General features: G+C 37.0%; 2 protein-coding genes across 3 annotated transcripts in view; one reads left to right on the forward strand and one right to left on the reverse strand.

Annotated features, from left to right (window-relative positions):
* Nucleotides 1-3,380, reverse strand: part of lrig2 (leucine-rich repeats and immunoglobulin-like domains 2) — a 29,943-nt gene extending 26,563 nt beyond the window's left edge. The window contains exon 1 of the mRNA XM_028446409.1: nt 2,736-3,380. Within this exon, the coding sequence (XP_028302210.1) occupies nt 2,736-2,917 (182 nt within the window). The 5' untranslated portion in view covers nt 2,918-3,380. The remainder of the gene's footprint in view (nt 1-2,735) is intronic.
* padi2 (peptidyl arginine deiminase, type II) lies at nt 2,000-22,862 on the forward strand. 2 transcript variants are annotated; one of them, XM_028446411.1, is made up of 16 exons: nt 2,000-2,172; nt 7,815-7,986; nt 8,725-8,794; nt 9,938-9,999; nt 10,205-10,322; nt 10,794-10,943; nt 11,438-11,604; nt 12,385-12,488; nt 15,229-15,340; nt 15,567-15,674; nt 15,791-15,942; nt 16,071-16,218; nt 17,964-18,057; nt 18,149-18,228; nt 21,414-21,551; nt 21,653-22,862. In XM_028446411.1, exons 2-16 carry the CDS (start codon nt 7,951-7,953, stop codon nt 21,893-21,895), a joined length of 1,782 nt encoding a protein of 593 aa, XP_028302212.1. In that variant the 5' UTR covers nt 2,000-2,172; nt 7,815-7,950; the 3' UTR covers nt 21,896-22,862. The 2 variants fall into 2 exon arrangements, with proteins under 2 accessions (XP_028302212.1, XP_028302211.1); XM_028446410.1 differs by lacking the exon at nt 2,000-2,172 and adding an exon at nt 4,258-4,458.
* The last annotated feature ends 1,698 nt before the right edge of the window (nt 22,863-24,560 follow it).

The following is a 24,560-nucleotide window of genomic DNA, read 5'->3' on the forward strand; positions in this document are numbered from 1 at the left end:
TCACACGTAACGGAAACATTAAAGATGCCCCTTTGTTTTGACGAAATCGACACAAGGAACAGAGAGAACCAAGTGAGTGAGAAAGAAAGAAAAAAAACAGACCAAATAATGGTGGATTTATTAAAAATGAAAGACTCTCTGATGATAAAAACCACCATGGATGGAGGTTCAAATGGATTTAAAAACAAGGGAGGAAACTGAGCCTATAAAGGTAAGATCAGTTTAATTTCTGGATCAATAAATGTTGTTCTGATTTTGTGGAGCTAGTCTTTGTGTACATTAATATAAGTGTAAATAGATGCTTTTAATGTGTGAGACAATTTAGGACAGATTATTTGTGTGTTTGTTTAAACTTTGTGTGTGTGTCTGTGTCCATCTGAGCATATTTATCTCCATCACTTTCAATTTTCGTTTTGATGAACATGACATTATCTAACTCTTCTTTTATTTCTTCTTCTTTAAGTCCATGCAGAGTGGACACGACCCTCCCTGGACATTAAAACCATGAGCTGATCCTAGTTTCCATCATCAGGTCTAGACCCATCACTTCTACAGACAACAGACAAAATAAAACTCAGAGTCAGCATGGGATGCACTTATTTATTGAAATGTATATTAAATAATTATTTAATTTTTTGTAATTTTATTTTTTAGGAGATGTTTTTAGTTGTTTCAAGAATTTAGAGACTTAAGGAACAGATTGTTATAATGCATAATAAAGGTGATTTACCTGAGTCAGCACTAATTTCAGATTGTTTTTAAGTCTTTGTATAAAAATACTTTAACAGGACAACAATGATGTGCAAAGCTGCAGTAATGTTGACTTCATACAATAATAATAATAATAATAATAACAACAACAACCACTGCACACGCCACCAGAGAAGCATCCAGTGAATAATTTACAAATAAAAAAAAAGTTCACTGATGGTGACATTGAGATCTCAATGTCACCATCAGTGAACTTTTTTTTTTTTTTGTAAATTATTCACTGGAAGCTTAGATATTATGTGACAAAGATATCAAAGTTTGTTGTTTTGAGAAGAGTCATATTTATGATTAAAAGTTATGATTGTATTATATTCTAAAGTTTAGAATTATCTGGCTCGTCTTCCTTTCTTTCTGTTCACAGCATAACCTTATATTTAGTTCTACAAAATGTGTTTACAGCTAATTTTACTGATTATTGTTACACATCATCCTGTATGTGCATTATATACAATATAAATGTGTAGATTTAACCAACTGTTAGAGAAACCATTTTATTAAATACAAAGCAAACGACATGCAAACAGAAAAACAAAGGTAGAAATAGTTTATTTGAATTATGAAATTAGTGAGTTGTTAAAGTGCTGAGGTGCAGCGGAGGGTCTTCTTCTGCAGAGACGTGATGATGAGGGGTCCGAGTAAAACCCAAAATTCCATGGTAATTTTGAGGGCATAAACATGCATATAAACACATTACTGGTATATTAACCCATATAAACCAAAACATATAGAAATGGGACATTTTACGGCTACAAATGTGTAACATATTACTGGTATTTTGAGAACAGGACACGTGTAGATTTCTGAGCAATTCATTATAGTTGTGCAGGACTAACAGGAACTCCACATACTGAAAATTGGTATTGCCACATGTGCACTTTCTGGCTTATTGATTTTTGTTTGGAAAATTATTACCCTTTCTTTCAGACATTTCATTTATTTGGGCTTATATTTGTGATGTTCTGTTTTTAGTTACACTTAGATGAATAAATGAATACACTACACTTTGCTCCTCAAGACACTGTGTTTGTTTTCATTCTACAGAGTTTGTGAGTATGTGTCCCAGAACACTGAAACACCATATATATATATTTATACATTAGCAGCAGTACAATGTCCAATTTCCATTTTTTTCTGGGTTATATAATAGCCAACCACATGTGTCCTGTCCACAAAATACCAGTAATATGTTACACATTTGCAGGTCGCGGGTGAGTCGAGTTGTGCGTGTGCATGCGCGGCCAACCGTGCCAGTCTGGCACGCTGTTTGGACCACCTCTTCTCGCAGGACCATCGGGCAGTTAAACCCCCTGCGGTGAAGTTCACACCTACGCAGGCCAGACAATGGCCCCCCATGGTTTCACACATGCACAGAGCTGGTTAGGAACGGCCCTGGTTGCCAGTGTGAGTACACCCTAACATTCCACACTACAAAATAAGTAATAAAAGTATGTGTGATTCATGCTGATATCGCATCGTATCGATATCAACCAATACTCAAAGCTGCAATATCGGTATCGTATTGGGAGTGGAAAAAGTTGCATCGGGACATCCCTAGTATTAAAAAAAGTATTCATTATTTCTTAATAAAAAAATTTAAAAAAAATGTTTACAAAAGAACTGGTTTTAAATTAAAAATCTAATTGAAAAACAGTTTATTGAAAACTCTTCTCTCATTTTTGATGAGTATAAATCCAAACCCAGTAAATGGTGTATAATTTCCAAATTTATAACACATTCTCCAGTTTTTAAACAATATAGATGACCAGTTGTGAAAAAAAAAAAAAAAAAAACAAGACTTTATAACATTTGTTTAGCATGCTACTGTGGTAACTTAAAAATGAAGGTAAAACAGTCTCCACTACTGTTGGTGGGGTGAAATATTAAGTAATAGTAGAGTTTAAGTGACCGAACAACAAATCACTGCATTTCACTGTAAACTTGAACGCATCACTTTGTGAACTCACACTTGTGAGGTCTCCTCTGGGGCGTTCAAGGGAGCCGTCGATAGCCGCCTCCTGTTGCAGTCCAAAACATGGTCCGGTCCTCTCAGACAGGAACATTGCACAGGACACGGTTCACTGTTACAGGCACTCAGGCTCAGCAGCACGACGATAAGAGCCGAAGGAGCAGGCCGACACTCCGCCATTTTAAATGTCTTCTTCCCACTAACAGGCAGAAGCTACGTGGCTAGCACAACTCACTAAACTTCGCGTTTACAAACCCTCTATTACTGTGTTTCTGCTATGTCACATCCTCTGTGTGAACACATGATTCAGGTGTGTGTCATCATGCATCCAAAGGGGTAGATGGGAGGTTTATCCAACTTGCGTGAAACATCCTAGCAGAGATTTTTCCTCCTTGTCTTCCCAGAGCCTGGAATTTCCAATCACACACCTTCCCAGAGCGGCTAAGCTAACTCGCTACTCCCACAAAATACTACCATTTTCGTCGCACATGAATAGTGTGATCCCACGAAATCGATACCGATTAATAAACCGAATCTTACAGGTGTAATCTTGACTTCACCCACAGCGTTAAAAAGCATTTTTTAGACATTTTCTCCGTAACTCCGTATCCTGACAGAACAACAAAAGCGCCGTGAGTTAATGACATGGGATACCACAAGTCCCACCTTTTTCCACCATGTTTACACGAGTTCCATTGGTCCGTAGGCACGCCTGTCAAAAATATGCAGCGCGCTGATTGGCTCCCACGACAGGACAGATTCATTCATTATAACTGTGACAGATTTGTGCTTGTTAGCAGTTTCCGTGTGTATGTTTGTGTTGTTAACTATTTAAATGATTTTTAATGACTTTTTTCATCACAGAAATACTCAATGAGAGCACAACGCAAATTAAAAAGATGTTATTTTATTTTTGTTGTTGTTGCATGAATACCTGTGCTAATCTGGCAAACTTTCAAACTTTACCCTTGTCTAAATGTTTTATCCTTCAGTGTGCTGATTAACTGTTCTTTTAAAATGTATTTATTTATAAAAAGGTAAATACATATTCATTAACATTTAGTAAATATGTGAGATTGTTGCCTAAATGGCTAATTTACATTCTTAGTCTCCCGGAAAATTGATGTAGAACTGTAAGGACACAAATATTCATTACATATTTTTTTTTTTTTGACTAAAAATGAGTTGCACTTAAGTAAAAAAAAAAAAAAAAAAAACAATATCAAAACTTGCTGTCAATATTTATGCTTTGGTAATTTCCAACAATCTATCTTGTTCAGGTGCTAATATTTCATTTTAAAACCAATAAAACTTGGCTTGCTCTGTACATTTCTATATTATTTGTCCTTCCAGTCACAGAATAGATGGATTATGGATTATATTTCCCTTCCTTAAATGAACAAACAGGGTCTATTTGTCTGCAATCAAAGTACACGAGGTGTGTAAAGAGGCGGGACTAGAACTGCATCCAGCCAATCAGCGCGCGGGCTTTTACCGTCCTCTTTACCTTTCGCCCTCACTATTCACTTCTATGAAACGCTCTTATAGAAGTGTCCAAACTTCTGTTTAACGGAGTCGTGACGCTTTATTTATAGTCTTTAAACTACTGTAAAGTGTTTGGCTGCAGCAATGGTTTACCACCGTACTCTCAGAGTCGATTATGACAAAACTGTGAGTGTTTTGTACGTGGTTGGCTCCAAAATAAACGTGAACCTGAACAGGTAAGATCAGTTCCAACAGCTATAATTTATAAGACGTGCGCTGTGTGCATTATTTGACGTGGTTTCTTCGTAAATGTTTGATTATTTATAGGTGTAAGCCTTTTTAATTATTTATTTTTTTAAAGTCTTTTATATATAATAAGTCTACAATCTTTTTAAAATGTATATTTCTATAGTAGGATAGGATATATTCTACAAATAGTCTCCAATTCATTTGTTTAATTGTTGATACTTTACATCCTATGATAAATAACCCACCTTTTACTTTTACACTATTCAGTCATCATCATAATGACTGCATAGTACAAAAGTAACATCATTTTTCTTTATTTTTTGTGTAATAAACTATACAACACAGAATAGTTTGGATGTAATATTTCAAACAGAGGAAAACTAAATGAAAATTCCTTTTTCTTTTTGTGTAACAGTAATGTGAGCCCCCTGGGTGTGGTCTGTTTACCTCAAGATCTCCCACTTTTCATGTAAACAGCACAATAACTAGTAACTATCTTCATGAATCAGAATATCTGACTATCATGGTGTTAAGAAACTTGTTGTTCAGACACAATATGGTATTGATTCCTGGTTCTGGTGGGGACAGATCTCACAGTCTTTTGTTTAACAGGGAAGACAATCAACAGGACTTTTGTTGTTGTTGGTATCAACAAACATGAGATTGTACTTGCATTTTCCCCCCCATTGCAAATACCAGCCTACACAAGTCAGAATGGCAAAGCTGGAGTTCTGGGACACTGACGCATGGCTCTGATCCACAGCGAGGACTGTTATTTCGACCACCAGTATTTTAACTTTAAACAATAGGGTTTTTTCTCTTTGTTTTTTTTTTTTTGTTTTTTTCCTTACTAATGAAAACTTCAGAAAGTTGGGATTGGGATCGAAATATTTTGAAGATGGTGGCAGACCAGGGCACATTAAAGGGATTGTGTTTTTGGGGTGGTTATGGAACGCCGAGAGATGTTGAAGTTGTTGTGGGAGGACCATGAATATTTTCTGCCCTTGCGATCCTGACACAGATAAAGTTAGGACAAAGAGACAGGATTATTAGTGTTCCGATGCACATTGGGGTATGTTTCGTACAAATATTTCACAAGACACCACAACTTACCAACTAAAATATGTCTTTTGGATCATATTAGTAAGTACAGAAGAGGATCAGGGCTAATTTTGATGAGGAAAATAACTTTAATAAAGTCGAAATTTTGAGATTAGAGTCGAATTTTCAAGAATAATGGCCAAAAGTCTACTTTTTTCTTGATCTGCCCAAAAATATTTTCAAAATTGGCAATATTTCTCTTCCGTAAGTAAGATATTGCCACATTTTAGTAATTGACAACCTTCACCAAAAGTTAAATAACTGCCCTGAGTGCTGGAGAAAATATTCATTTAAACTCTTATAAAACAACTTTTATGAGTTGGATGATGGATCAGAGGAATGTTGAATGTCTGCTGGGGAAACACTGGCGTGTTCTAACTTCACACTTGCGTTTAAGGAAATGAATAGGAGCAGTTGTGCTTTTTTTTCCACATTGAAAACTTTAGAAATGTGAGATTGTTCATGATATGATGAAAAAGCACCTGGATAGTAAAGGGGAGAACTTGGGTAGACCAGGGCACGTTAAAGGGAATGTTTTTTTCGGCTGGTTGGGGAACGCTCAAAGATCCCTCTATAGAGGGTTTTCACTGTGTGTCATCAACCCGCAAGTCACCATTTTGGAGATAAGCAGGAGGTTTACAATGTTTACAATGTCTGCATTTTCAGGAGAGCAGTAACATGAGACTAGCTCGCCATTGTTGCACCAGTTGTTATTGGTGTTTATGCAAACACCGCCGCCCTCATCTCCTGTCTTGCATTTAAATCCAGCTTCAGGTCGTCCAGTTTGTTCTCCAGGGACTGGACATTAGAACACTGGATGGAAGGAAGCGGCGTTCTTTGAGGATTAGCTTTTAGCTTGGTTGCTAGCCTCGCTCCTACTTCTGATCACACCGCTTACGTCTCCTCCACTGGCGGACACCGCTGGTACGAAGCTTCGCAGGCCGCTGGTTGTAGCTGGCGTAGCAATCCGAGGCTCGAGGTCCAGAGTTGTCGCATCTAACGGACTATAACTGTGTAGGGCCTAGTGAAATCCAGGTATTTAATTGCCGATATCAGGATACATAATAGACAGAAGACTCTCTGGGTCGTCAATTATCCAAGACGAGGGAGTCGACTCGTATGGATCTGCACCACCATAAACCATATTTTTTCCAAATATTGTGCCCTGTCCTGCGAACCGAGTCCTCCCCATATGCCTTTGCATCTATAATGGATTTTGAGGAGCTTTTCTGTGATTTATCCATCGCAGAGTACTCCAACATGTAGTGTCAACATCCGCTTACCTCCAACTTGGCCGCACATCCTGGTTACTGCCCAGAAAGTTTGTTTGTTTGTGACGCAAGATGGTCTTAAAACGTCACATGATCTTGTTCTCATCCAACAGCAAAAATCAATTGTAATAGCTGGGTTTCAATCCATAGAGGGCAGTCACTGACATTTTACAACAAAATATGCCAAATTGAAATACTTTGACTAAAATATTGGATCAATCAACAGCACTACTTCATACACAAATACATTTGTATTCAGCAGAAACAAGTGTTTTGGGGGTTTAGTTACTCTTTAATTAATCAAGTCAACTATTATTTTTTGAATGATAAACATTGAATGGGGTCAAATTGACCCCAAGGATAATAGGAGAGTTAAAGTGATCGACGACCTTCACCAAAAGCACTGAGGCCTGGAGGGCTTTTTCAACATGTCGTTACAAAACTCTTATTCAACAGTTTTTAACAGTTGGATGAAGGATCAGAGAAATGTTTAATGTCCTCAGGAGAAAGACCTGCATGTTCTACCTTCACGGTTACGGTTAGACATCACATTTTTTCATGTGAAAGTGAAAAAAAGAGGAGCAGTTTTGCTTTACTTATTTATTATTAAATGGTCTAACTTAAACTGGTCAGGTCAAGCAATTGTTTACGGTAGTTGTTTTATGGAGGGTACACACTTATCCAAACCATAGTTGATCCTGTGGGTGGGCTAGGCTCGCTGCTCTGTTAGAAAATGTGGGCTTTGAACATGTTTGCACTTGTTGGCATTCAGACTCTCACACTTATACTTGTCTTGGGTGTCAACTAATAGTTACACACCTTGTTATTTAATTGAAGTGACGAGGTGTGTTCAAACTTTTTATACCTTTTTGGAATATTGTGTTCGATATAAGGCCTGCTTATTGTTGGTGATAATACAGCGTTATTTCTTTTTTATTCCTGTTGGTCTGTTTTTTTTTTTTTATTTTTAGGAGCGCCCCACCTGGATCCAAATTCTTTTCTGTGAAGTGCTCTCCTAGTGTTCAGTACATCATCAACCCGACTCCTGCAGAGGAAACTGACATCTCTACCATTCCACTCACAAATGACCCAGTGCTGCTTATTAGCATGACGGCAGCTAGTGAAGAAGAAAATGATAACAAGGTAAAAAAAAAAAAAAATTGATAAAAAGTAGAAAAAAAGGATAGATTTTTGTGTCCAAAAACCTTTGAAGAGCTTTGGGTATTAAAGGCAGGGTAAAAAAAAAAAAACAACAACAAAAATAATTTATGCAATACTGACACTGTGCTTTACAGTTTGCAATATTGTTAAAAAAAAAAATCTATCTATATATATATATATATATATATATATAAAACTCTTTAAAGAAAACTAATGAATGAATGAATGAATAAATACATTAATTAATTAATTAATTGATAGATAGATGGATGAATAAATAGATAAATGAATGAAAGAATTGATGAATAAAGGAGTGAATGTTAGATAGATAGATAGATAGATAGATACATGAATAAATAAATAGATAAATGAATGATTGAATAAATAGATAATGATTCATAAAAAAATGAAAGGAATGAATAATTGAATTAATTAATAAATATATGAATGTATAAATAAATAGTCGAAGATGGAAAACTATAAATTACCCCTAAAAATATACTTCAGGTAAAAGTGTGCAACAACCCTTCAGTGTTTGTGAATTTGATTCAATTTGATTGATAAAAAATTTGTAGTTTCCTCCTATTTTTTTTTTTTTTTTTACAACATTCAACTGATTACTGTGGTTCTTCTGGCTTTCTGAAAGGTTTTATGTTAATATTAGGATTATATATCATTTCTGCGCACGAATAAAGTCTTTTGTGTTTATTACTTCTCTAGCTCTCTGTGTGGTACTATGGGGAGGATAAAGAGGTTTTAGGCAAAGCCGTTCTGCACCTCACAGCTGTTGGTAAGCTTACCACCTCAGCAATTTGATGTTTCTGTTGAGTTTAAAGTAAAAAAAAAACTAAAAATCCAGATATATATCTTTATCGGGACAGCACTGTTGTGAGAAAGTTAGCACTAAACGGCCACAACATATTCTGAAAGTTTTGTTTCCTGGTCATAAATCATAAATTAGATGTGAAATAAAACTTATACCGTTACATTTTACATCTAACTACAAACATGATGCTTGAGATAAAAACATGCTAAAACAGTCATTGTGTTATAACATTGTTAGAATATTGTTTGCCTGGGCAATATATCGAGATTTAAGATATATTGAATTTTCTATTTTGCCGATACATGAAATTACAATATCGTTAGTTAGATGGATTTCTGAGTGCGTTTCCATCTTGCAACTTTGACGTCATTTGGAGCCAGAGTCTGCACAGTAGGGTCCGGCGGGAGGAGCCGCAACTGCGTTGACTGCTATTCATAAAGAGAGCTAAGCAAGATCCGCAGCTGTCAATCATTGTCATACAGTATATAATTCCGTTTTTCAACCTCAAATAACTTATTTAAAACAAACTTCACTGAAAAATGAGCACTTGAACACAATGTAGGGTGATAATAACTAATGATCACAGCAGAGTTTAGGCTTAGAAAAAAAATTATGTGACTAGTATTTTAACTTTACATTTTGACCCATATCCAATCTATTATCATTGAGGAGGCGGGGTTTATGACCTATACTGCAGCCAGTCAGCAGGGGGAGCTCTAAAAATAAAATAAAAGCTTCACTCCACCAGGGAGCTTGTCCCGTCTATTCTTTTTACAGTCTATGCTCCTAACCCATACCTTCCACTAAACAAGCCACACTACAGAACTTACTCACACATGCTGTCCCTTACAGGGTTAAATGCCAAAAGTGGAACATATTGTGCAGCTGTTTGTTAATAAATGTGCCTGTGTGGCATTTTAAATCAGCCGATTTAACCCAATGTCTTTCTGGCAAAACTTTATTGAGTTAAAATTATTGAGATTTATATCATATATCTCCATTTTGAGAAAAAAATATAAAGATATGAGTTTTGGTCCATTTTGCCCAGCTCTATAAAATAGTTGGCCAAAGCCAATTTTCAATGAACCCTTAATGTCTTTTTCACAGAGATCTCACTGGATGTTGATGCTGACAGAGACGGCATTGTGGAAAAAAACAACCCAAACAAGGTCAGTTTAAAGTCAGCAAACAAGACAGGGACAATATGAGTAGAAAACGTTCAGTCTTTCACTCTTTTTTCCTCTTTACTGTTCAGATCGAGAATCATTTTCACAATGATTCCCATTCTCTATGTTCTTAAAATCCATCACCGGAGGAAACATCTTCTTTGTAATCTTTCAGAATTGGTCGTATTGTTTCTTGAACATTTTTCAGGGGTCTTGGAAATGGGGTCCTGATGGTCATGGAGCCGTCCTTTTAGTCAACTGTGACTCTGAGACCAGCAAGTGGAAAAGGCCGGACCTTCAACAGAACTATATCTCCAATGAGTCGGGTAAGACTATCATTTGTTTTTTTCACCTTAGATTTCTATGGAAATAATGCAGATGTGATGGTTTATAACTGTCTTTTTACATAAAGTTTTAAGTCTTCTTTGTGAGAGTACAAAACTGATTACTGGTTCTTGGCAATAGACATAGCATTTTCTTCAGAGACATTAAATATAAACATATATATTCAGTTGTTAATTCCAAATTCTGTACAGGGAAGCTGGGGTTTGCTTTACATTGGCCTTGACATGTCATCTGTGGTTTTTTTCTCTTGAAATATATCTTAGAAGTAGCAATTTAGGTCATTTTTTTGTTCTTTTACTAAACACTATCGACATCTATCAATCAGTTTACAGTCTCTTTCAACATCACATTCAGATTTTGTTTTGGATTTATACTAATAAGGGAAAATGTGTATCCACCTGTAAAATACATTGTCAAAGAGACAATACTGTACTCTTTTTCTTTAAGTACAGATCTGAAGGATATGACAAAAATGGTATTGCGGACCAATGGCCCGACTGAGCTTCCAGAGGGCTACAGACTCATCATGTACATCTCTCAGGGAGACTCAGAGAGGATCCGAGTCTACAGATCCACATACCGTGGAGAGGGGAAGGGCAAGTGTGAGTAAAGTGGAGGGTTGGTTGAGTAAAGTTCCATTGATGCAATCTGAACGCAAGAGCACCAAGAGTTCACTTTTATACAATAATATGCTTAATAATAGCTTTTACTCATTATCTTTAAACTGAAAGACTTACTGGTAATATACAGTAAATGTTAACAATTAAATTGATAAATGAATGAAACAAATTAACTTTGTGACAGGCGTCTGAATCCCTGCACTGTGATGCAGCACTTTCTTGTTAATCTGCTGGATTATTTCATCTTTTTACATTTTAGAAATGTGAGCCATTAACAATAAAAGCACATCCAAATTTGTTCAATTTAGAAACTGTGGGAGAAACCTCATTTTACCCATAGAAGCTCTAAAAATACTAACACATTCAAAGACACAATTGACCACAGAAATAAAGATGCTAACCCTTGCAATACTGTATTATTGGGTTTTTAATCCATTAATAGATATTTCCGTCTTTTTTCTTTTGATTTGTATTAGGGGAGAAATATCCACTACTGCTGAGCGCCAGGGCTCTGTCTCAGGAAGTCTTGTACCTTGGAAAAGAAGCAGAGACTAACTTTTATGTGGAAGGACTCCAGTTTGCTGACAAGGGCTTTGATGGTCTCATCACCATCAACCTCAGCCTCTTCGAGCCTATTGGTCCCGTAAGAAATGTAGCAAAAATATCCGTTTATGTTAGAGATATCTTTACTTAAAGGTGCAGTCCGCGACTTTCAGATCACTCTCTCCCCCTCCCTCCCTGCTGCTCTCTTGCCCTGCCTCCAAACTTTTGTAAAGTACCTCCCTCAGAGGAGCTAATAAGCTAACGTTAGTCCAACTGCAACATCACAGTAATACTGTTAAAAGCATATTACTGCAGTGCTTCTCCCTCTCAATGTGCACATACAGTACCTCAGCAGCAGCAGCAACTCAGTGTCACTTAACAGCACCCACATGGAGGCTGCTGCGTGCACATGAACACTTGCACCACAGAGTTCTAATGTAACAATTACAAATGAAACATAATGTAAATCAAGCAGCAGTAATGACCTTTTAAGCAGAAAAGTCACCAATTCCATCTTCTACTCCTATACAACATACACTGTAAAAAAGATGGCACTCTAGCTCCAGGAAAGGGGCAGGGCCTGTGAGTAACAGCTGTCAGACAGCCCATCAAACACAATCCTGGCTCTGATTGGTTCTTTTTGCTCAGTTGCGGTGCATTCTGGCAATCTGCCAAAGGCAGCAGGAGCAGCAGGGGGCGGGACTCAATGAGTCTGTTTTTTTCACACAAACTACTAGTTTCATGTAAAGCTGTCCTTACATGGTGACTGCTTTAGCAAATATGACAAAAAGTAACTTTTAGAGTTACAGACTGCACCTTTAATTGCTCTGTCAGTCTTAGTTCTAGATAAAATGATCACACCTTTCTCAATTTTTGACAGGGCATTCCTGAGAGGCCTATTTTCACAGACACAGTTGTCCTCAGAGTTTCACCCTGGATCATGACACCCAACACCCTCAACCCCATAGAGGTGTATGTCTGCAGGTGAGAGCCAATCAATATTTAATGAAGATGAAGACCTCCCACCAATGTTGAACCAATGTTGAAGACGCTGAAACCGATAGAGATTAAAAATGCAGAAAGCCTTCAGTAGCTGTGTTTCCATTACAGTGTTTCACAAAATAAAAGCGATATTTCTAAAGTTTCGACAAAGTATAATTGTGCTTTCAGCGTTATTCCATTTTGGAGCCTCGTAGCTTCTGTGAAATCGCATCTTGCAAGACTTTGCTGCAGGAATATGGACGCTCAAAAAAAATAGTGCTTTTGCGATATATTTCAATATCGAAACATCTGAAAAACCTCCTCATGAAAGCGTGAAAGATTTTTTGTGATATTTCTTTCCATCTGCAGTTTTTATTGCGCTATTTAGAGAGAGTAATGAAAACGCAGTGTTCAGATCCATGTAAGAGGATCATTTGGTTTCTCCTCAACAGATACATTTTAGAGTTTCAGGAAATTCCTGTGAAATCTCATCCTACGAGACTTCTCTACAGGAAGATAGACACAATTTCCCACTCCACATTCCTTTGTTGTTTGCTGTCTAATTGTAGTAGTAATAATTATATTGCTAAGAAATGTTTTGCTTCATCTTCTGTCAACACATACCGCGCCATGTTTTCTCGGAGATAAGTGGTCTGGTGACCAGGTACGGCATATCCTGTGACACATTCATTGTCACATACATTTCAATACAGAAACGTCCGAAGAACCTCCTCATGAAAGCGATATTTGAGTGTTTTTTTTTTCGAAATTCAGGTGTTTCCGTAACCGGTTTTTATTGCGCGATTTAGATTTTGTGGATTTTCAAGGGTAATGGAAAAACAGGTTCAAACTTTCTTTCAACAAATATTTCCTAACTGGTCTGTGCAGGGACTTACCATCACCCCTTAACATCAAGTAGCAAGTAGATAAAGAATTAACATATTACAGTAAGGCAACATTCAAAAAAGCTTTAGTGAAAAACAGGCTGTAAATGATAGTGATAAATGATTGATTTAAAATTAATGTAAAGTGAAATGCTTACTTATTCATTTTTTTTTAACCAACAGATAAAAGTATAAATGACAGCAGTCTGCTGCGTACATACATTACCTTCCTAATAAAGGCACAAAACTTTTTGTTTTTCCCCAAGCAAATGATCAACAGCCATGAAACCCACAACTAAAGGGGAGCCCCTGCTGTGAACTGCTTCACAGAGTAAATCTAAAGGTAAATAATTAACAAACAGTAATAACAAATGCCTGGTTTATTGGGCCCAGTTATTGAAGCTAATTCAATAAGACAAAAAAAAAAATCCTGTATATGTTAAGGCTATAAAAAATACATCCCCATTCCCAAAATTAGCCTCAGTATAATAAAGAAATATTTGCAATGAATAAATGTTGTGTGAAGCAAATTTTCTCCGTGCCAGGATGTATAATTATACTAAGCCTGAGGACAGTTGATTAATTAATTAATTAATTAATTAATTAATTAAAAACTTTGAGCCACAAATTTTTGGAGGCGATTTGATTGAGTTTTAAGGTATCGATAGGATGTAGCACACTACCAAAATGAACCATTCAATCACTTCGTTGAATCAGATGTAGTTCCTGAGATATTGGAAGCTGAAAATAGAAGAAAAATAAGGACACATACTGTACCCCCCTCGCTAAATTGTCCATATCTCCAATAGTATTCATCTGATCAAACTAAAAAGTTACAGTATCCCTATCGAATAATTAAGGAACAATTGGTATAAATTTCAGAATTCTTTGAGACCGAAGTGCGTGGTATGTCCTGAAATTTGTAGAAATGACATGGAATGACCCTCTTGCCAAATCATTGACATGTTTTAGCATAGACCAAACGTTGACCAGCTGACAGATGTGCGCAGCAATGGCGCGACGGTCCCTGCAGTAGGATTAAAGTAAAAAAAAACTACATAAAAAGCTCTAAAATGCTGTAAACTCACAGGAATAATGAGGTTTCTAACATGTTAAATGGGCAGGAAGCAGCTGTCGGGTTGCACAAAGGTATAAACTGTAATACTAACAGTAAATAAAGGTAAATAGAAGGATGGTAACTCAACTGCTTTTGCTCGCTGTAATTCACATTTACACAATTGTTGCTGTCAGTTTGTTGTGCTTTGCAGTTTTAAAGTCTTTCCACTGGCTCCCAGTCAGCCTCAGAATAGACTTTAAAGTTCTGCTGCTGGTGTATAAATGTGTGACTGGGTTTGTTCCAGAATACATCAGTGAGATGTTAGTCAGGTATGAACCCAGCAGGCCTCTCAGATCTATGGACACAGGTCAGATAGTGGAGCCCAGAGTTCACAGCAAACATGGCAATGCTGCTTTTAGTTGTTATGCTGCAAAGAAGTGGAACAATTTAAAGCCACTCTGTTTCTCTACTGCGTAGAAAAACTTTCTTATTTATTTTCAAACTATTAAATGTTTTCTGTTGCACTTTTTAATCATGTAAAGCACATTAAATTGCCTTGTGTATGAAAAACACCTGATGTGTGCATGCTGCGTTATGCCTGAGGTTTGGTAATGCACAATCAATTTAAACTGTCAACATCATTACACATTAAAATGACTTCCCCTGTAGTTATTTCCCTAATCTCATTTCCTTACATTGTTTACTTTGCTTTAATCTATAACTCAACTTATATTATAGACTTGGTAATGAATTTTGACCCCAAATAATTAAAAATGTACATGTTTGTTGCTTTTCTTCATAGTACTGATGACAATAATCAGTTCTTGAGAGGAATGCGGTCACTTGTTGCAAGGAGTGGCTATAGACTCAAGATCTGTCATGAATACATGAACAGAGGAGACCGCTGGATGCAGGTAAGTAACCTGATCACTTTGATTGGATCCAGTGTTTGGATGTAGTGTCTTTTACTTGGGTTTGAACCTCTGCAGGTAGACTTTGGGAAAGGAGATAGGAGGGACTGTTTGGTTTTAGATGTCTCGCTGCTTCAACACAGTAACGATGTTGGAAGATAGCTTTGACCTAGTTTCATTTAAAGAGTGACTTTTACCATAAATCAAAATGGTTGATTTTACTATTTAGGATGAAATGGAGTTTGGATTTGTGGATTCGCCTCATAAGCAGTTTCCTGTTGTCCTGGATTCTCCCAGAGATGGATGCTTGGTGGATTTTCCGTATTATGAACTTCTGGTGAGAGAAGGCGTTGTATACTTATTAGAGTCTCTTTTATTCCAACTTTATTCCTTCTCAGTTTGTTCAGCGTTTGTGACATTTATTTATTTTATTTCCTTACTCCATGCATTCAGGGCCCAGACTTTGGATATGTGACGAGGGAGGCCCACAAGAGAGAGGTGAACACTTTGGACTCATTTGGAAACCTGGAGGTCAGTCCTCCCGTCACCGTGAGAGGGAAAAGTTACCCTCTCGGCAGAATAATCATCGGAGTGGCCTTTCCCATGTGAGTACTTTAATATTCACCCATGATTTCCTTATTTTATGCATGACTTGTTTTTTACACGACTAATGCACACACAGCCCATTGCGGTACATTAAAAACTCATGGCTCATGTGTCTCTGTTTTAAAAGCGCAACACAAGGACGGAACATGACCCAAGTAGTTCAGGACTTCTTATGGGCTCAGAAGGTTCAGGACCCCATAGCTTTGTTCTCTGACTGGCTGTGTGTGGGCCATGTGGATGAGTTCCTGTCTTTTGTGCCTGCACGCGACAGAAAGGTACATATTCTCGTTGGTCAGATGTGTTTAGGAAAAGGTGAAGCTGGATTCCACACGTGCAAAGATGGTTGGGATAGTGTAATTGGCAGTAAAACATTGACCTATTCTAATATATTATTTTACTGTTCATCAATGTTGACTGTAAACAATTAGACCTCCTAAGCTAGTTTTGAGGTGGAACCCTGTGAAATGTTGTCCTCTTTTATCACTTATGTATCCATTGCGACTAAACTCGAGGAGAATCTGACAATTAGTGGATAAATAAAAATTTGTGTGTCATTCATTCATTTGTTTTTCATTATGTAACAAAAACATGGAAAATGAAAAAAACACTCATTATTTGATATTTGTTTCCAAAACCAAAATGAAAATACGGAAAACGCCTTGTTTTTCAAGTTCAAGCTCTTTTGCTTCGGTACATAAAACGGAAAACAAACACATTTTCTCCATTACCGATTTGCCAAAAGTGACCCGAAAGTGAAGCGTTACACATTCCGAGATATCTTTAGCTTTGCAACACTTAGGAGTCTCTAAATCCTCCGAAATGTCCGTGAGGAGGTTCTGTGTCCAACACCAGCTAAAGCGAAAAGGACACGTTTTGGATGCACAGGTGGAAGCAGCGATCTTGTCATGCCGAACTGCCGTTAGCGTCGGATGAGAGTACACTTTTGGGTCACGTACTTTGGCAAATCGGTAATGGACAAACTGAATAAAGGTTTTCCGTTTTTCGTTTTCTGTACCGAAGCGAAGGAGCTTGAATTTTCGTTTTTTCAGTTTGGTTTTGGAAACAAATATCAAATAATGAGTGTTTTTTTTTTTTTCTTTTTTCATGTTTTTGTTACATAATGAAAAACAAATGATACACGGATTAATAAAACTTCACTACTTAAATGTTGGTTTTACGTTTGCTCCTAACCTGTTGTATATTGTTAGAGTTGTTAAAAGGATCCTCCATTGTTTTTAAAAGTTTGGCCTAAAATTTTTTAAATGTCCTTATTAGAAGATCAATGCCTAACAAAATGCATTATTATGCACCATATTCATTGACTGGGACTACTTTACAGTTCTCGAGCCCGTGTTCCGCCATATTGAAATCACGTGATTGATGATGTCACACGGCCCCACTGCGTGTAAAGCTCTGCTTTTGGTTGCTCTAAATAATCAGGAAAAGTTAAAGATGCTGACATAAACCTCATTGTTTAAAAACTGTTGTGACACAAAAAAAAATGACAATGCATTTAATTAGGCATAGATCTTCTAATACGTATATTTCAGCTCTACGGCCAAACTTGTAAAAATAGTGCAGGATCCTTTTACGTTGTATTTTAATACATTTTTTTTTAAAATCCCAACTATCCAATGCAGTCTAACCATTCTCTGTCATTATCTTTTCGGTAGCTTTGTTGTTGCTTTTTTAAATTATTATTATTTTTCTTTTTTTCGCCTTTCTAAGCAGCAAAGTTTTATAATACAAGTTAGAGAAAGGGGGCTCAAAAAATGATGAACATACTATTTTTTTTAGAAAATAATTTATACATTAATTATAAGTATTTTATATTCTTTACTCAATACTTTATTTGAATAAAAGATGTAAAAAAGAAGTGATTTTGCAGGATTTATTTTTTTTTGCAGTGCAGACTATGATGACCCCTGTAGTACTAAATGTTCATTTCTCAGTGGTGAGGACAATAATAGTGTGTACGCTCCAGCCTTGCTACCTTTGATTCTTGTGTGCCTGATCGCAGGGGTTCAGACTGCTGCTCGCCAGTCCAGATGCAGGCTATAAATTATTCAGACGCTTACAAAAAGAAGGATACGGGCAATCCGAGCTGTTTGATGGTCAGTATGTTCTCAGCTGTGATATTTTAGAAGAAAAAGAAAAGCCTAAGGTGCATGGCCAACATTCACTTTCTGCTTCCTCTTACAAAAGGTCTGAAAGATGAAAAACCAATACCAGTGGATGAAATACTTGAGGATGAGGTTCTCCGAGATCAAAATAACTATGTGCAGGTGAGTGGGACGATGATGTTCTCTCTCTTCAAATATATTTATGGTATCTTATTTTTTTAACACCTTTTGTATTTGAAGTGTTGTTTTTATTATCTACCAATAGATGATATTTAGTGAACAGGAACTAAGTTGAAAATTACATTTTTATCATTGAAAATGTAATTGTTTACCTGCTTTAGGTACTACTATTCACTCATTCCCCCTGTCCACAGCCACCACCATTATAGCTAAGCTTCACACTTGTCACTATACTGGCTTGATTACACAAGATAATAAGCACAATATGTTCTACAACTTCACATCTCACCCTCACTGTAAAATAATCTATTCTTCCCCACCCTTTCTATTTCCTACCTTGAGTCTCTCCTCCCTGCTCCCTTTCCCCTCCCCCTCCCCCTCCCCCTCCACCTAGGTGTAACACTGCTCTCCCTTTTTATATCCTCCCTATAACAAAATATATCTTACCCTTCCTTAGGGAGGGCTGGTGATGGTCACAATTAAGCAATAAAATATATCAATTTATTTTATTGCAATAACAAATCATGCATTGCTGTCTCATAATGATAGCACTTTTTGTAGTGTTGACCTTTGACAGCATGTGCAAACAAGTAGAAAAAAAAAAAGAAAATTTAATTGTAGTGTGTTGAAGTGATTCCAAATTGTTTGCCCACTTTGACCCAGTAAACACTAAAACATATAACTTTCATTTTCTTACACCCCTTACATTTACGTTTACATATTTATTAAAACAGGTCTAAATGTTTAATTTTAGTTCAATTAAACCATTTATTTGGTCTTTTGCTTCGCATTCTTATTGATTTTTTGTGCCAGGATGTAATGAGCATACATAGCCTTTTGTTTTGATCCAATTCATTCAAGTAAATGTGTCTTATCCCCTGCTTAATGTGTAAAATAAGGTTTTACAATAATGAATAATCTTCCTCTGTCGCATTCGCACCATTAGGATTCACACTATCAATAAGTCTGTGATGTTTTAGTTTGTTCCGTCTGCTCAAGGATTTCATTATTTACATGATTTACACAAAACATTAACAAAAGCTCAACTTCAATTTGAACTTAAATCTGCTGGGGACGATGACTAACAATTTCCAAACTGTACCAAAAACTCTGCCAAAGTGACATTTCTGCTGTTTCAGTGGATTCAAAGTTAAATAAAACAATGGCTGATGTTAATATTGTGGTTTTCCAGTCAAACACCCAAACACAGGAGAAATATGAAACAATAAACAACTCAGAACAAAAAATGGCAAATTTTGATGGAGAAAATAATTTTGGGCAAATGAAAAATAATGTTGAAATGTAAAGATTCAAGTCAAACAGACGGGATTAAAGTTGAAATTTCGAAAATGAACTCAAAATGCAATATTGTGATAAAAGTCGAAGGTTTTCTAATAAAGTCAAATCTACCGAAGCTGACGAGGGACATTTCACCATATGACAACAAACCTCAGAACGTGGTCGTTTATAAAATGCTGTGTATCGATGAATGCGTTAAACCAGTGATTCTCAACTGGTGGATCAGGACCCAAAACTGGGTGGGTCGCGTACAGTTGGTCAAAAACGAATAAATAATATCTCTCATGTTAGACTTGTCTTTTATTTTGAAAGAAACATTCCTTTTGACAGGCATGCTATGAAATGCATATTGCACAGGAAAATATATAGATTTATGCTTAAAAAAAGATTACATATGTGTGTTTTCAACAGCTATTTTTGAAAAATGAAATTTGGTTGGTTGAATTCTAAAAAAAAAAGAAGTGGGTCACGATTTAATGACCATGGCATACGTGGGTCGAAGGATGATACCAGTTGAAAACACCTGCGCTAAACTTCGTATACTTGTGTTTTAATAACAGATTCTTTCTCTTTTAGCTCATAAACACGGTGGAGTAATTACTAAGGACTTTGAAGAGATACTGCCAAAAACGTAATCTGCTCAGAAGGAAAAAACAGTCAAGTTTGGAAGATGTGGAGCATTCAGTCCCGTGTGAGGAGCTACAGAAAAAGACTAGGCCCTAGTCAGCTTCCATAGATTTGACTTTATTATAGCAAACCTTCGACTTTTATCACAATATTGTATTTTGAGTTTAATTTCAAAATTTCGACTTTAATCTCAACATTTCGACTTCATTCTTGACTTTATTGACCTTTATCTGAATATTAGAAAAAGGTTATTTATCTTTATTCTGATACATGTACAGTACGGCCAGAGAGCCTGAACAGTTCATGGCCAAAAGTGATAGTTCCCATCCCCATAGTCAGTGACCTCACTAAGATCCACTGAGGTTTAGCATGGGTGATGATCATTGACGTACACGCTCCCACTTAGCAGCGTAAGTGTTGCTCAATCGTCCCCGTGCTTCTCCCAGAGGCACTTTGTTCCACACCACGTATTTGATGTGTTTCAGTGCTCGGGGGTCGATGCGGCTGCACATCGACCACCTTCACTTTCACAAGGTTCTCAGTGTTCACACTGTACTTAGACAGTATAGCCACGTTTAAGGAGGAAACCATCTGTGAGAATACACTTGACAAATAATGGCATTCAATGAAGAAAACATGCTTACTGAGCTTTGCAATCTGACATCGTCTACTCGTCTACCTACTGAAGTAAAGTAAGGCTAATGTGTTGCAATTTTTAAAGGTCAAATGCATTTTTAATGGTCAAATGTATTTCTAAATGTCAATAAAAGACCACTGAAACTGAAAACAAATGTTCTAAATAAGAGCATATAGGTGAAAAAATACAACATGTTGTGGCGGTTTGGATGAATGAGACAAAGTCAAGCTTTAGGGTTGCTGGTCAGATGTGTTACTTTAGTGAAAGGGTTTTGGGGAACACACCGGTCTGGAATTCGGAGGTAAACAAGCATTCAGCAGCGTGTGTGCCTCAATGGATCTGCTGCTGTTCAGTGCTCTCAGTGGTATGTATGTTGCTTATAGCGGTTGTCAAAATATAGCAGAGGCTCCACAGGCAAATACCATGGTGAATGCTATAAGTGTACAATGGCCTTAGGGCAGTATGACCAGAACTGACCAGAAGGGATTTCTGTAATTACATATCACAACATATAGATACACATTTATTTGGGGGGGGGTTAAAAAAAAAGGATATATTCTATACTGCTTTGAATAATATGAATTGCATTTCTAATTTTTCCCAGAGTTGCATTGACTGGAATCGGGATGTACTGAAGAGAGAGTTGGGTCTAGACGAGGGCGACATCATTGACTTACCAATCCTTTTCAAGCTGGTGGAAATAGACCAGGCCATGAGAGCAGTGGCTTACTACCCTGACATGGTGCGTTCACTATCTGCACTTTACGCCAATCACATCGTAAAGCTGCAAAGAAATAAAAGAGCGTGTTGTTAAACCTCTCTCTGTCTCTCATTGGTTTCCAGGTCAACATGATAGTGTTGGGGAAAAATCTGGGCATCCCGAAGCCGTTCGGTCCCATAGTAAAGAGACGCTGTGCCCTGGAGACGGAGATGTGTAACCTGTTGGAGCCGCTGGGTCTCAACTGCACTTTTATCGATGACTTCACTTCTTATCACCAGCTGCAGGGAGAGGTGCACTGTGGCTCCAACGTCCGCAGGGAGCCATTTGACTTCAAGTGGTGGAACATGGTGTTGGATGAGATTTAGATTAAAATGCTCAAGATTTCCTTTCTTTGCTTGTTAGACCAAAAAGAGTAACTAAACCCTGCTTTCTACTGACCTGCCACTAGGGGGGAAATTTAAAAAAATGCCTTGATTATGGGTGGGGCTCCTGAAACAGTAAGACACGCCCAGTCAGGAAGCAATGAGCAATGACAGCTGACTCAGCTGTTGTGCTCAACTTCTACGATCACACACACACACAATCCTGGTGTGAATCTCACCCACAACCCTACAGACACTATCTCTCACGTGCAAACACACACACAAACCGGGAAGACACACACACAGCGACAAAAAGTACACGCACATTCGCGCATGTCAGTGCCTAATCCTTTCGGATCCTTTCAACACATGCGTGTAGACTACGTCACTTCCTTCTCTCGCAATCTTTACGACAGAGCTCCTGGGACATGATATTTGAATGTAATCTGACCATACAACATTTGTGTTGCAAGATGTGAAAAGACCTACAATTGTGATGCCCTATGTAACCAAAACTGTCTGATTTACTCTCACTGAATGTTCCTACATTGCAAGGCTAGATTAGGAAAAACTTGAGCAACGTGCAGTTATGTAACCAGCAGAAACAAGTGTGATTTGGTAAGGCATTAGACCCAGTCACGTGAGGTAACAATGTGTAACAAGCTTGTTTTATCTTAGTTCCCATGTGAAGGCAGGAGGCTGGATGGAAAAAAGCTCAGCCGGCCTCCTTGATGAAACTGAGTTCTCATGATCAGGAGGCTGGATAGAAAGAGGGGAGAAAACTATATAAGCCGTATAAATATGCTTTTTACAGTTTTTTGGGGCTTCTTGCTTTTGACTCCAGCATTTGCTTCAGCTTTAAGCTTTTTTACTTTTTAGTTATATTATTTGATTAGGACCTTAAGTCAATTTAGAAACTTTTTGTATTTTTTATTTTGTAATCTTGAATAAATATTAATTGAACCAAGAAGAAGTCTTCTTCAATCTCTGATCGGGACAAGAGCCCGTGGGCTCGAGGACACGCTCCTAGACCTCTGGTAAGAGCAAGGGGACTGCACATGATCCCTTTTGTGATCATGTGTGGTTGTTATACCTTGTAGACACATATCTATAGAGATAACTCCTGTAGTAGCAACACACACCTGATCAACCTAGGTTATTGAGTAAAAAGGATGAGATTTAGCAAAATATGGGGCTTTGAGATGGAATTTGTAGTCCTAGGGCCACACGCCAGTTTGTTAAATATTTTAATTGTAAACATGTAAATATGTGACAGTTTTAGTGGTGTTTTTTATTGTTAATTTAAAAAAAAGAAAAACCACTGAATCAAACTGATTAAAACACAATACACAACATTGACAATCAAAAAACAAACAGACTTTTTCGACTTTTTAAATAGTACACAAACTGACGTAAAATAGGCAGACCGTATGGAAGCGGGTTTCTCGCATGTGTTGAAAAGATTTGAAAGGATCAGGCCTGTGAGAGAATCGGGCGCTGACAGCGCACACACAGAGACAGACATGGATACACTCACGATGTGTCTGTACATACACACATGATGAACCCTCTGATTGGTGCAGATGATGCTCTAGAAGCACAAAATCACAATCATTACTGCAGCAGAGCAAGAAGCAAGCTGCTCATTAAGCTATAGGAGTCACTGACATTTTACAACCACATACGCAAAATTTAAATACTTTTACTAAAATGTAAAAAGTTGGACTAGGGATTTAGGTATACTCTTTAATAATTCTTGTTTTCCCACTAATTTTCTTTCTCAAATTAGCTTTGGGTGAAAAAAGGATGGGGAATTTGGAAAATTACGTAATATCTAATTCCCAAAAATGTGTAACTGCATACATTATTTGCAGTCTATTACAAATGGAAGTGTTATAAATAACTATGGTTTGGCCCACTTGAGACACAAACTATAGCCATGTTCCAGACTAGAGTGTGCATGCTCTCAAGTACACTTTAGTTTTGCATTATTCAAAGTCTCTAATGTGAGAGGAAATTGCACTTGTGTTTGTTGCATGTCTGTTGCTCTATAAACGCTTCTCTATTCACAGTGTATTTTAATTTCTCTTAATTTCATCTGTCAAAAGAAAATAAATAAACACCTTTATGACATTAATGAAGCTGAATAAGTTGCGTATATTAGTCACTACCTTAGTTTAAAAAGCATTAGGCAAGTTATATGAGAGGGAAAAAAAAGACTGATTACATGTTTTTGATCAGTTGTTTGCATACGGATCTTTATTTTACATTGTTGACTTAATAAAAATAAAAAGATGTAAAAGCACTTGAACAAGGACTCAAACACACACTGGCAAAAACAGAACTACAATCATTTGATCCAAGCACATTACAGCTTTCCTTTCCAGTGTTGACGTTTTTAATGGCAAGCCGTTTTCACATGTAATACGTTTCTATCACAGATATTTCTATAGTCAAAATAAACTTTGAGGACATGTCAAATGTCATTCTGCTTACAGGGGTGTAAGATTTAAGTTCATACAATGGGCTTTAAGGAATTACAGCATCAACATGAATCGTCAAAGTTTATTTCCAGATGTATCGGTCCCTCCAAATTAAGAATAAAACACAGTTAATGACACTCCCTACAATAGGGAGTTGTAAATGATCTGGTCATAGTTACACAATT

The sequence above is a fragment of the Gouania willdenowi genome, chromosome 5, assembly GCF_900634775.1.
Source record: "Gouania willdenowi chromosome 5, fGouWil2.1, whole genome shotgun sequence".
Classification (NCBI taxonomy): domain Eukaryota; kingdom Metazoa; phylum Chordata; class Actinopteri; order Blenniiformes; family Gobiesocidae; genus Gouania; species Gouania willdenowi.